The sequence below is a fragment of the Peromyscus leucopus genome, chromosome 19 (assembly GCF_004664715.2).
Source record: "Peromyscus leucopus breed LL Stock chromosome 19, UCI_PerLeu_2.1, whole genome shotgun sequence".
Classification (NCBI taxonomy): Eukaryota; Metazoa; Chordata; class Mammalia; order Rodentia; family Cricetidae; genus Peromyscus; species Peromyscus leucopus.
The window spans coordinates 5,631,306-5,644,527 of record NC_051079.1 but is presented as its reverse complement, the minus strand read 5'-3'; the positions used below and the strand labels follow the sequence as shown (position 1 = coordinate 5,644,527).

Sequence of the window (13,222 nt, the reverse complement as noted above, 5' to 3'; positions counted from 1 at the left end):
GAGGGTCTGTGAGCTAAATTAAGCTCAATTATAAAACAATAAAGAAAGTTGCATTTCTCCGCAAGGAAAAAAAAAATGAACTGGCTGAAATTACAATTTTGCTGTTCTAAATTAAATTATTTTTGCTAATTAAAATTGAAATTTAACTTTTGTTCAAATGAGTAAAGTAGTTTTCACACAAATATCCAAAAGAGAACTTTCAAACTGAGAGACCAGGACTTAGATTCCCTGGTAGGTAGGTAAAAAGATGATGAATTTCTAAGCATATGGCTTCTTCCTTTCCTGACCCTAGGTAAACAAAAAAGTATGGCAGCCTTAAACAAAGGCTTCCTGGGCTCCTCCTCTCCCAGGAGGCCCCATGCAGACACACTGGCTCAACTGGGTCAAAGCAAGGCAAACTAACACAACATTTGTGAGTCAATCTGCCATCCTGTTCTTCCACTGACCAACTCTGAGGTCTCTTCAGAGATGTAAAACCCTCAGCTCCTACAGACTGGATTTTCAGCTTCCTGAGTGCCTCCTCTGCTTTGCAGGGGGTCTTTTCTCTGTGTGTTTACGGGTATGTGTTTCTTCATCCTTAATGAAAGCCTTTCTTCAACTGCTGATTCTGTCTGTTCCTGTTTGTGGTAAGTGTTCTCTGCTGCTACCTGCTTCACTGGAGAGGTTTCCTGCCCTTCAAATCCTTAACTGTTAGAGAAAATGAACCAGATCAAAATCCCTAGATGGTAACAAAACTCATCTGATTGTTTCTATACAAAAGAGTTAGGCGTAAAATAATAAGCCTAGCATTTACTTTGAGTGTATAATTACTATAGGAAAAAATGAAGAGCCATTAACATTAGCCTTTATAAGAACTTAATTCTTACAAAAATTCCCAGAACTACCAAGTAGGTTCACATTTCAAGTATTTGAGTACAAAATAAAAAGCTTACACCTAAAAGAAACTGCACAATTTTAGTTCATAGAACCCCTGACTATAATATACAATAAATAGTCAACAAGGAAAAAATGTAGCATATACAGAAAAGAGAGCATGCAGTAACAATTTCTTTTAAAGCGGTGGTGGGTAAAATGTATAATTTCATAAAATAATATGAATTGAAACCATGTAATGGTAGTTTGGAAGAATTCTCACAACTTGAAGTATAGTTAGAGATCTTATACAAAAGCCTAGAGGTATAAAATTGTCCAATATTCTAACCAAAAATAAATATTAAGAAAATCTTTCCAGGTGGTGGTGGCACATGCCTTTAAGCCCAGCACTCCGGGAGACAGAGGCAGGTGGATCTCTGTGAGTTCAAGGCCAGTCTGGTCTACAGAGTGAGTTCAAGGACAGGTTCCAAAGCTACACAAAGAAACCCTGTCTCGAAAACAAACAAACAAACAAAAAAACAACAACAAAAGAACATCTTAAGCTCCTGATCAACTATTAAAAGAATTATCATAGTATGAATGATAATGGTATGTATGAATAGACACGGTCATTGATCAGCTGACTGCAGTGCAAAGAGTATAAAGATTGGCTATTTTGGCAAAGAGAAGCTGAAGGGGATAAAGCTTTTGGTTAGCAGTATTGTTGGATGTCTCACCAATGCCACATTTATGTATCAGGAGGCCAAAAAGATAAAACATTTTACGATGTAAAAGATGCTATTTATGTTAAGTTTATTAAAGAAAAGTAATAGAGAGGGGCTAAGTGGAGTTCCAGGGCCCAGGAGGTGGTACAGTCCGCATGTGACTGGATTTGTAGGAAACCTTACTCTTTCAAAGCCAAGTCTTCTCAAATCATTGTTCCAAAACCCTGAGGGAATTATGCTCTATTTTCCTCTTGAAGTAAGATAATTGATAAAAGGTGGATTTGGTCTTTTTAAGATTTTTAGTGAATACAAATAAGACATCATAAACAATCGACTTTATGTCATATTCTGTCAAAATGTGTGTGTGTGTATGGTTTTAATGATGCTGGAATTTTACTTACTTCAAGGCAGTGCCAGGCAAGACATACCCTGAATTAATTAACAAAGTTACAGTTCGCCAAACAGTTATTAAAGGAAATATCCTGACATTAATCAGGATATTCATCTGTATATTCTTTAAAATGTGCATCTTCTTCATAGTGAGTAGCTTGACCACAGACATGATCCAATGTGGAGATTTTCATTTTTAAATAACCACGTGTGTGTGGTATTTCTTATAAACCATAAAGAAATGTTTACTTGCTTCTTTTTAACTCTCCTAAGCATTCTATTCCTTACCTAAACACGGGATTAAACTGGATTATGGTTTATAATAGACTCAATGTATTCTTTAATTACTTTTCAACTTTAAATTCAATTTCATTTTCTAGGGTTACAGAGGATGCTCAATGGTTAAGAGCACTTGTTGCTTTTACAAAGGACCCAGGTTTGATGCCCAGCACCCACATGGTGGCTCACAAACATCTGTAATCCTAGTACCGAGGATTCCTATGCCCTCTACTGACCTCTACAGACACCTAGCACACACATAGTGTACATACATAAATTAAGGAAAAAATACTCATAAAATTAGATGTAAGTCTTTAAACTAAAAAACTATAAACAAAAATTTTCAATAGTTGGACTTAAAATACCAATTTTCAGGGTCAGTTTTTAAAAGCATGTCCTAGCTCAATCTGGAGCATTGTGATTCTAGTTGTCCTAAGTAAATGTCATAAAATAAATTTATAATACAGCTTTACTATCTTTCCCACTGTGGCTCTTCCTACTTAACAGGTTAAGGCTAACATCAAATTTGATGCCTAAAAAACATACAAAAAAGCAGAAATTTTACTTTAAAGAATGAAAATAGGAAGGAAAAAATACCTTAAAATTTATCATTAGATTTTTCAGTTATGTTTTTTCTGCAGTTGTAATGATTTCCAGTGAATAATATGCCAACCCTACAATGCTGTCAAGATGTTATCGCCGACATGTTTCTGCTTCAGGACAGTCTAGAAACCTAACCCAATGGACTACCACTAGATGAGTCACTTCCGATGTCTGGATTCCTCATCATAAAGTTAGCTTTAAACTCAATATATTAAAGATTTTTTTTTAATGTATGCAAGAGACAAAGTATTACTTAAGCTCATGGACCTTTATGCTACAGTCCATCAATAAGCTTAGCACTGACTGAAGAACTAGTAATGACCAGTACAGAAGGTTCTAATTGCCCTCAGTTCTACCAAAAAGAGACTTTTGCCAGGATCAGTTCCTCCAATTCTTTGGTTCCCAATCTCACTGCCCAGAACAATACTGAAGAATCACTGGATATACATGTTTCATGCCCAGCGGAGGTGGTACACACCTTTAACCCCAGCAATCAGAAGGCAGAGGCAGGCAGATCTCTGTGAGTTCAAAGCCAGCCTGGTCTACAAGAGTGAGTTACAGGACTGCCAGGGCTACACAGATAAACCCTGTCTTGAAAAACAGAACAAAATAAAACAAAACAAACAAACAAAAAAGAATGTTTCATTTCTCAGTTTAAGTTCAGGTACCCAGTGAAATCTTACCACAGCTTGTACATTTCTCCACTTGAAATTCAAACCCAGTGTTAAGGGGTAAGAAGGTGAGAGTTCTCTAAATGACTATTACTTCAGCCACCCAACAGTTAGACTGCCCTTCAATTCTGGCCACCTGCTGTGCCTGAAGCTGCCTTAGAAGACAATCATGTGCAGATGCAGCCTCTATCTCTTCACACAAGCAAGGTTAGGCATGCATAGAACAGAGTGAACTAAATCAAAAAGATCCAAAACACAGCATCTATCACAAAAGTTTACAAAAGAGAACATCACCAAATAATCAAAAGAACAGCAAGCTGTGTTAAAAACTTTACTTAGCAGGGCGGTGGTGGCGCACGCCTTTAATCCCAGTACTCGGGAGGCAGAGGCAGGCGGATCTTTGTGAGTTCCAGGCCAGCCTGGTCTACAGAGCGAGATCCAGGAAAGGCACAAAGCTACACAGAGAAACCCTGTTTTGGAAGGAAAAAAAAAAAAAAAAAAAACTTTACTTAAAAGCGATTTTAAACTAATTCACCATGTAGTAGCTTCCATGAGTTAACAATATTTGTAGTCTTCTGATAAAATGTATCTAATCTGCCAGTTGGTGATGGACCACGTCTTTAACCCCAGCCCTTGGGCGGCAGAGGAAGGCAGGTCTGTGAGTGTGAGGCCAGCTTGGTCTACAAATTGGGTAGGAGAATAGCCAGGGCTACACAGAGAAACCCTGCCTGGAAAAATAGATAGATAGATAGATAGATAGATAGATAGATAGATAGATAGGATAGATAGATAGGTAGATAGATAGATAAGTAAATAAAGTGTCTTTTCCTTAATGAAGTAAATTCTAAACAATGTCTAATCAAATAAACAGCTAAAATTTCCTTTTTTTTTTTAACCAAAGAATCTATTCCACATACAAGGAATAAGAAAAAATACACTCCTGTATAATTTCCTACATGCCCTCCCTTACTCCTTAGCATTTTTTTGTTTGTTTGTTGCTTTGTTTTTCAAGACAGAGTTTCTCTGTGTCGTTTTGGTGCCTGTCCTGGATCTTGCTCTGTAGACCAGGCTGGCCTGGAACTCATAGAGATCCACCTGCCTCTGCCTCCCAAGTGCTGGGATTAAAGGCGTGCACCACCACTGCCAAGCCAAGACCCTGTTTTAAAAAAAAAATTTAAATGTGAAAGGATAAGCTCAATGGCTAGTGCTCCCAGTGCCCACATCAAAGCTGGGAATAGTAGAGAATGCCTGTAAGTCCAATACTGGAGGCAGAAACAGGAGGATTCAACTGTGAAGGGGATGGAGAGATAGCTCCGTATTAGAGTGCTTCCTGCTCTTCCAGAGGATACATGGTCCTTCCCAGCATCCACACTAGGAGGCTCACAACTTCATGTAATTACAGCTCCCACTTTTGGCCTCTTAAGGCATCAGAAAATAGGTGGCATATATTCACTCAGACGCACATAAACAGAAATAAATATAAGTAGGACCAAAATCAAGAAAAAATCCAATGTCAACCTCTGGCTTCCACATACTTGTAGATATATGGAAATACACGTGTGTGCGCGTGCGCACGCGCGCACGCGAGAGAGAGAGAGAGAGAGAGAGAGAGAGAGAGAGAGAGAGAGAGAGAGAGACAGAGACAGACAGAGACAGACAGAGAGACAGAGACAGAGAACAAGCACATGCTACAAAAGGCTGGAGTGACAACTCAATGATAGGACGCTTGCCCAGAATGTACAATGCCCTAGCTTCAATCTAATAAGGTCATCATAATTACCTATGTAATAGCTCCCAAAAATATTTAGATTTAAGGTAACATTGAAGCAATAATACAAAACAAATAGAGTTCTTTCTATCAAATAACTAGACTAGGCACTTAAATCATCATTTTAATGTAATCCCAACACTTAGCAATCAGAGGGAAGAAGGTCTATGAGTTCCACAAATACATGAATGCAAGCAAAACACTCACACACATGAAACAAAGCAAATAAATGTTAAAAGCAATTTTTTTTAAGATTAATAGTGGGACAACTAATAAATGTATCAATGCCCCTGTGTGACAACAGGTGCGGTGACAACAGGCTTGGCTACGTTAATTTAAAAGCCACCCTTTTCATTAGGAGACACAGTCACGATTGTACAATCATGTGTTCCCAGGTCTACACATTTAAAGACAACTTGGCAATAAGTTAAAGAAAGACCAGTGCTACAGCTCAGTAGTAGAACGCTCGCCTAGAATGCTGAAGTGTTTTAGCCCCATCTTTAGCACTGAGAAGAAGAAAGGGAAGGAGGGAAGAAAAGAGGGAGGGAGGGAGGGAGAGACACACACAGTCCCGACTCCCCCAACTCCTCTCACCAGCTCAGGAAACACTATGTGTGAGCTTCTCTCTCTGCCGCTATAGGAAGAAGAATGAACAGGTGAGGCTAAAAGATCTCAACCAGTCAAGTCTGGGAAGCATACGAAGTCCTGCCAGGCTTCTGAACGTGTGAAGTGTTCTGCGTAAGGAGCTGGGGAAGAAATGAACTGGTACTCACTAGTTGCTTGACTTTGACCGCCTGTGGAATGCCGGCTGCCTGTGGAAGAAGGGGGCCTGGCTGTGCAAGTCTGATCTGGACTGGAGGGCCAATGGCGGGTGTATCAGGTTGGGTCCCAGCAGAGGTAACGGCAGGCTTCACAGACGGAAGACAGAGAGGAGCATGTGCAGCTGAAGTCTCTCCAAAGGTCACTGGAGGAAGGGCCAGGGTGACTGCTGCCCCGGACACGACTGCTGGCTTCTCGGGCTGCAGAGAGACGGCTGTCACTGCACTCGGACCCGGGGTTGTCAGTGGTCTGGAGGTCTGCAGCACAACAGTGGCAGGTGCTCCTCCTGCCCCCGCAGCGGGGACCACGGGGCGCAGTGCCCCAGCTCCAGGGTTTGCTCCTCCGGGACCAGAAAGGGGATTCCGAGTCTGGACAGACAGCGCTCTGGCTGCTGCGGCTGCTGCTCCGGAGACGAGGACTGGGGCGACCGTACTTGTCGGCACAGGACAAGTTGTGGCTGTTGTGGAAGAGGAGGCAATGACCACCTCCCCAGAGACCTCCTGAACACAGTTCTCAATGAAGCTCTGGGAGTTAGGGAGAAGCTGTCTTAAGGCAACCACACTCTTCTAGAAACAGCTAGAGGAAAGAAGACAAAGGTCACAAAATAAGCCAAAAGTAAAGCAAAATTTGTATTTAGCAGTTATAAAAAGGCCAAAATACTTTCTGAGTGAGACAATATTAAATTTATTCTGGATATGTCAATGACAAACTTGATAAAACCGATCTCTCTATTCATCTATGTCCAAGCAGATTGATTATTACTTTGGTATCTATAAGATTATTTATAACACAGAAGAATCTAGGTTATATTGCTAAATAGCTTTCAAACATTAGATGTAAAGCCTCTATATCAAAATAAAAAAGGATTTAATATGTCTCAACAGGAAATGCAAAAGGAAGCTCTCAGAAAAACCTAATTGGAAACAAATGTTAAAGTAATGAGAGTTAAACAAACAATTTGTATATATTTAATTAATTATTTCTTAATCATGGCCAGGATTAAGCTGAAATGTAGCATTTAACTACCAAGCTCTTTCAATGAAGCTAGGAGATATCAAGTGTTGTTTAAAAAAAAAAAACAGGAAAAGAAGGATTCATAGGTCATTAGAAAGCAAATACAGTCGGGCGTGGTGGTGCACATCTTTAATCCCAGGACTCTGGAGGCAGAGGCAGGAGGATATCTGAGTTCACCATCAGCCTAGTCTACAGCATTGAGTTCCAGGACAGCCAGTGCTACACAGAGAAACCCTGTCTGGGGAAAAAAAGAAAAAAAAAAAGGAAGAAAAGATAGTGAATTTAGCTAGAGTACTAGAGTTCAAAGCCTTAGGTTCAATTACTAATACTGCAAAAAAGAAAAAAGATTATGGGGGGAGGGGCACATATTAGAACACATGACACAGGAGGTAATGCTAGGGGTAGAAAGGTTTAAGTGAAGAGGTGAACAAAGAGAGAAGCCAGAGGAGGGAGAGAGAGTCAACTAAAACTAACAAAGTATGGGGGAAACAAAAACCCAATGCTTGATAAGCTATTGAAAAACAGTAAGCGCTAGAATGGAGGTACAGGTGTGGTGGATAAAGCTGCTTGCAGAAAGCAGCCAGCAGCCATTAAACGAACTTCTCATTGCCAGCAGTGGGCTACTGCTTCAAGTTGTTGGCCAGAGAGTCCCAACGCCTCCGAATACAGGCAATTGCCGCTGCTGTTGGATGCTCCCTAGATCGAACTGGTAAGACCCTAGTGCTGAAGTGGCCATATGCTCGGGTCACAAATTGAAACTGGGCTGGAGGCTCCTCCATGCAGGTATCCCTCATAGTTCCCAGATGTGTCATTTAGGCCACTCCAGGGAAAAGTCACCGAAGGTTTTATTCAGCTGTGGATTCTGCATGCACCAAGTCAGGCAAGATGCAGCCATTGAAGCAACAGTGGCAGTTCCAGTACAGAGCACATCAATTGCTTTCTGACTAGATCTGAGCCCTGCTACTGTAAACCTGTTCAAAATTCTCTGGCTGAGGAGGTAGGCACTAGTAACAATGTTATTGCTGTTTTTTGTTAAATGAGCATTCTATACCCACCAAACTGCTTTCAAAATAACTATATTTGTGTTCCTAGATTAGTGCTGCAGTTAGCTTTGGGTCAATGAAGCTTCTTTTTGCAGTAGTCAGTAGTCTGAAGAGACTAATAATTGGTCAACGTGCCAAGAATAAGTAGCCATTGAATGGCCAGTTATAACTGAGACATGCACATCAACCCCTTCAAGGCTCAGGGAATATCACAAAAGTGGGGTAATGAATGCTACAGCACCAGAGGAAGGGGACCCATGTGGAAAATAGATCCCAGCTGTGATTACCTTCACAAGATGTGCATAAAAGAGGGAGAAATGGGGCCAGTGGGGGGGGCACGCCTTTAATCCCAATGCTTGGGAGACAGAGGCAGGAGGATCTCTGTGAGTTTTAAGCCAGCCTGGTCTATAGAGTTAGTTCAAGGACAGCCAACGCTACACAAAGAAACACTGTCTCGCCGGGCGGTGGTGGTGCACGCCTTTATTCCCAGCACTCGGGAGGCAGAGCCAGGAGGATCTCTGTGAGTTCGAGGCCAGCCTGGAGTTCCAGGAAAGGCGCAAAGCTACGCAGAGAAACCCTGTCTCGAAAAACCAAAAAAAAAAAAAAAAAAAAGAAACACTGTCTCCAAAAAAAAGGGGGGGTGGTGAATGGGAAGAGATTTTAGTGGGAAGAATGGGAAGGTAAAATGAAGAAATAATAATAATTAAAAAAACAGTAAATGAGGGATACACCCAAGGCCAAGGCTGTCCCAGAGGCCCTTAAAGCAATAATATAGACTATTTCCATTTGGTAAGACTCTACTGTGGAAGAAAGCACATACTTTGGCCACAGGACTTGGAGAAACCAAGTTGGTGCTGACCAGGAAGGTACCTCTCACTACTGGCTAGCTTTCATAGTACTGGAAGGTACTGCGCTGGGGATAAGTCATCAACAATCTTAGCTAGAGTACCCTGTGAACTACAGTAACAAGTGGCTGGGGTGCAACACTGCCAAGGATATTACAGGAATAACACTGTAACCTTGGCCAGGAGCCAATGTCTGAGGGAGCTCATATGCCCCAGCAGTGACCCTATTACTATTATTCTGCTAAATGAACATAGTTATCAAACTACTCTCTAAATGTTTTATCTCTAAACTACAGATTAGTGTAGCTCTCAGACCTCATCAGAAAAGTTTTTTTGTGCAATGGGTGACAGCACAGAAAATCAAAACTTCAAATATGTGAAGTACTCAGACACAAATGAGACATCTACATAACCACCTTTTCCCTCAAAGGCTCAGGGGACATCTCAGAAAATGAGCAGAAAGAATAAGGACCAGGTCAGGAGGACTACACTGAAATAGTCTTCTGGACATGGCAGGACCACTTCACTCAGGAGCAAGTAGCAGCTCTGTCTGCCTACTACACAAGACCTGCACAAAATCAAGGCCATCAACATCCCATCATAAAGTGGGGAAGAGCTCCCAAGCCCCTACCACTAACTGAGGAATTACTGACAGCTGATGGTTTCCGGGGGAGGGAAAGTCAGTTCTCCGCAGGAGTGTGGCCCCTGGTAAGCTGGCCTCACAACAGAGACTGTCCTACACCCATAAGCATAAGGGTGGCACTAACTGAACTCACTGGGTTTTATAAAACAAAAAGAAAATGAACATGAAATTGGGAAGAGTAGGCAACAGGGACTACAAAATGAACACAGTATCAAACTATGGATGGGAGGCACACGGTGCAAACCATCAAAACATACAGTAGGCATTGATGAAATTCTCAAAACACAAAGGCGTGTTTTAAGAAAATGATCTGCACAAAATTTGTCCCTTCAACATTCTGTAGTGGAGGGGGAAGGACACAGGGACCCCCACTACTCTCTGGGAGATTTCCTTGTAATTAATGTTTGATGGGGGAGGGAGAATTGTTTTTTTCACTGTGGCCACTGGTAAGGTACCACCTTGTTTTGTTTTCTGGGAGACATGGTCTCACTCTGTAGACCAGACTGACCTTGAACTTAGAGATCCCCCCTGCCTCTGCCTCCTGAGTGCTGGGATCAAAGGTGTGTTACTTAACTCACGTTCTTGTAAGCCACTCTCATGAAACTCATTTGGTCATCAAAAGCCAAACAAATCAAAACAAACAAGCCAAACCCATGAAATACTAGAGATGGTGTGAAGGAGATCATCAGAAATGAGAGGGAGACAAGAGAGGATTAGTGGGGCTAGATATAACCAAAATACATATATGTGTTAAAAATGTCATAATGAAGCCGGGCGGTGGTGGCGCACGCCTTTAATCCCAGCACTCGGGAGGCAGAGGCAGGCGGATCTCTGTGAGTTCGAGCTAGCTGGGCTACAAGTGAGTTCAGGAAAGCGCAAAGCTACACAGAGAAACCTGTCTCGGAAAAACCAAAAAAAAAAAAAAAAAAAAAAAAAAATGTCATAATGAAACCCATTACTACATATAACTAATAAAAACATTTAAAAAGGAAAAAAACTGCTAAAGAGATGACTCAGAAGTTAAGAATTCTTGCTACTTTTCCAGAGGACTCCAGTTCTCAGCATACACTGGGAAACTCACAATTATCTGTAACCCTAGCTCCAGGGTATGAGATGCCCTCTTCTGGCCTCTGAGGGTAAAACAGACACAGACAGAGACACACACACACACACACACACACACACACACACACACATCCCATTTACTCAAATGTACACATACACACAAATAAAAAGAATGTAAACCTTTGCAAAAAGAGAAAGGGCTGCATGAATTGCTCAGTGGTTAGAAGCATTTTCTGTTCTTGTAGATGACTCAGGTTTGGTTGCCAGCGCCCACATAACTCACAACCATCCATAACTCCAGTTAGAGGGATCCAACACGTTCTGACCAGACACACATGTTGTGCACTTAAATACACGCAGGCAAAACACTCATAAAATAAAAATAAATCCTGGGGGAGAACGAAAAATGGCAATTTGAATGGCTTTGTTCTCTCTAAAACAGGAAACACTATCTGGCATCTATTCTCAAAAGGTCATATGACAAGCAAGTGCAAACAATGCACATTGTGTCATCTGCGATACGGTTTGGATAGATCTCCAGTGTCTCTCAAAGGCTGTAGTTATAGGGCTGGTCCCCAGCTTGGCACCATCGAAAAGTACTAGTAGACGTCTGTAGGAGATGGGGCCCAATGTAAGCCCTCATCTCAAGGCCACGGGGGCATGCCATTTACAGGACTGTAGGACTCTGGTCTCTTTCTCTTTCACTTCCAGCCATGTGAGGAGCAGTTTGACTTTATCACATGCTGCTGTCATACAGCTAACACCTTGGGCAATCACAAATAGGAGACTCGAAAAATCTGTGAGCTAAAATATGCCTTTCTCTTAAGAAGTTTATCACCTCACCATATTACAGTTGAAAGCTGACTGACATCATCTGCTGTGACACAGCAGATTGTCATCAGTTTTCCTCCTTCTCCCCCATAGCATACAATAGGGCAAAGCAAAGGACAAAGGACATCACTGCTATGAACAGCATCTACAACTGAAAGTGTTAGGAACGAAGGAGTCTGGGAGGTAATGCCTCTACTGCTCAGTAAGTGGTAGATCATGGAATCCAGACCATGTCCACGGGTGATTTTTACAAACAGAACTTCATATTGTAGACAAATCTGCCCAATCCTAGCTATGGCTCCAGATGCACAAAGACCAAATATCACCTTATTTAAATGTAATACTTGGTACTGTGCTCATCTTTCAACTTTTCTTACCCTAATACAAAGTCTCTGGCTAATACTTTCTCAGTTCCCTTGGTTCCTCTTACCATGATTTGTGCCCACCTAACCAATTTGGTCATTTACTCACAAACAGTTCCCATTGTTTAAATATCCTTTATGAAACTGGTGTGTTCCCACCTCCTTCCCACTCATCCTTCACAAAGCAAAACACGTCTTCCCTGTGAACTGTCTTTTATCTCTCCTGGATCATTATCCCAACATTCTTAAAAAGCAACTACTCATTCTATTACTTCAATGTTTACAGAGCAAACTTAATTCACTATAGTCCTGGGTCTTTAATTACTTTATAATTTCAATTTAATTCCTTTTTAGCTTCTGAAAATCTAAATGAAACTTTTTTACTCTGTCAAAATAAGTTCTTGTTATCAAAGATATAGTTCTTCATCAAAAATGAATTTACTTCAGTAACTCAGAAGAGGAAAGTCAATATTATAAATTATTAACAATTACAATCACACTTAATTTGTTACTAATAAATTAGCTAAATTATAACTATATTAAATCTGACTCTAATAAACCATGTTTGGTTTATTATTTTAACATGGATCACCAAGACCTCATATATTCTCTCTCTCCCCTCTCTCTCTCTGAGACAGGCACGTTGGCTTACATCTATAATCCCAGTCCTTGTGAGGTAGAGGCAGAATTATCAGAAACTCAAGGTATTCCTGAGTTACATGTTAAGTAGAAGCTAGCCTGAAATAAATAAAACCCTGTCTCAAAAAAACTAAGAAGAGTAGGGAGATGACTCAGAATTTAAAAGCACTTATGAATCTGGAAAAAAATAATCAGCCCCCAAGTAAATATCCTGAAACCCAGCATTTTTTTTTTTTTGGGACACAGAAACAAGGAATTCTTGAAGCAAACTGGCTTATGAAACTAGCCAAATCCATGAGCTGTGTTTTGTGAGAGATCTTGTCTCAATACACAAGGTGGAGAACAATTTAGGGCGATGCCTAACCTCAATGTTTGGCTTCAAAACTAATGCTCGCTCGCGCTCGCTCTCTCCCCCTCTCTCTCTCTCTCTCAAAACAAAAATCTTTGACTGTATTCCAATACAAACATTATACACTACCAAGTCATCAAGTTATACTCGTAAGTAAGATGTTACTCTTGGGGGGAACCAGTGGGTAACTCATTGGGTAAATGTGCTTGCCACCAACCCTGGCAGACAGAGCTCTATACATGAACCTCCATGTGGAAAAGGAAACCTATTCGTTTAAGCTGTCCTCTGACGGCTACATGTGACATAGCCACCCCACTAAGTAAC

General features: G+C 41.1%; 1 protein-coding gene across 1 annotated transcript in view; it reads right to left on the bottom strand.

Moving 5' to 3' along the window:
• The window catches only part of Taf4b (TATA-box binding protein associated factor 4b), a 124,887-nt gene that overhangs the window by 90,330 nt on the left and 21,335 nt on the right, over window positions 1-13,222 (bottom strand). Inside the window, exon 7 of the mRNA XM_028861275.2 lies at window positions 6,062-6,673. Within this exon, the coding sequence (XP_028717108.1) occupies window positions 6,062-6,673 (612 nt within the window). The remainder of the gene's footprint in view (window positions 1-6,061; window positions 6,674-13,222) is intronic.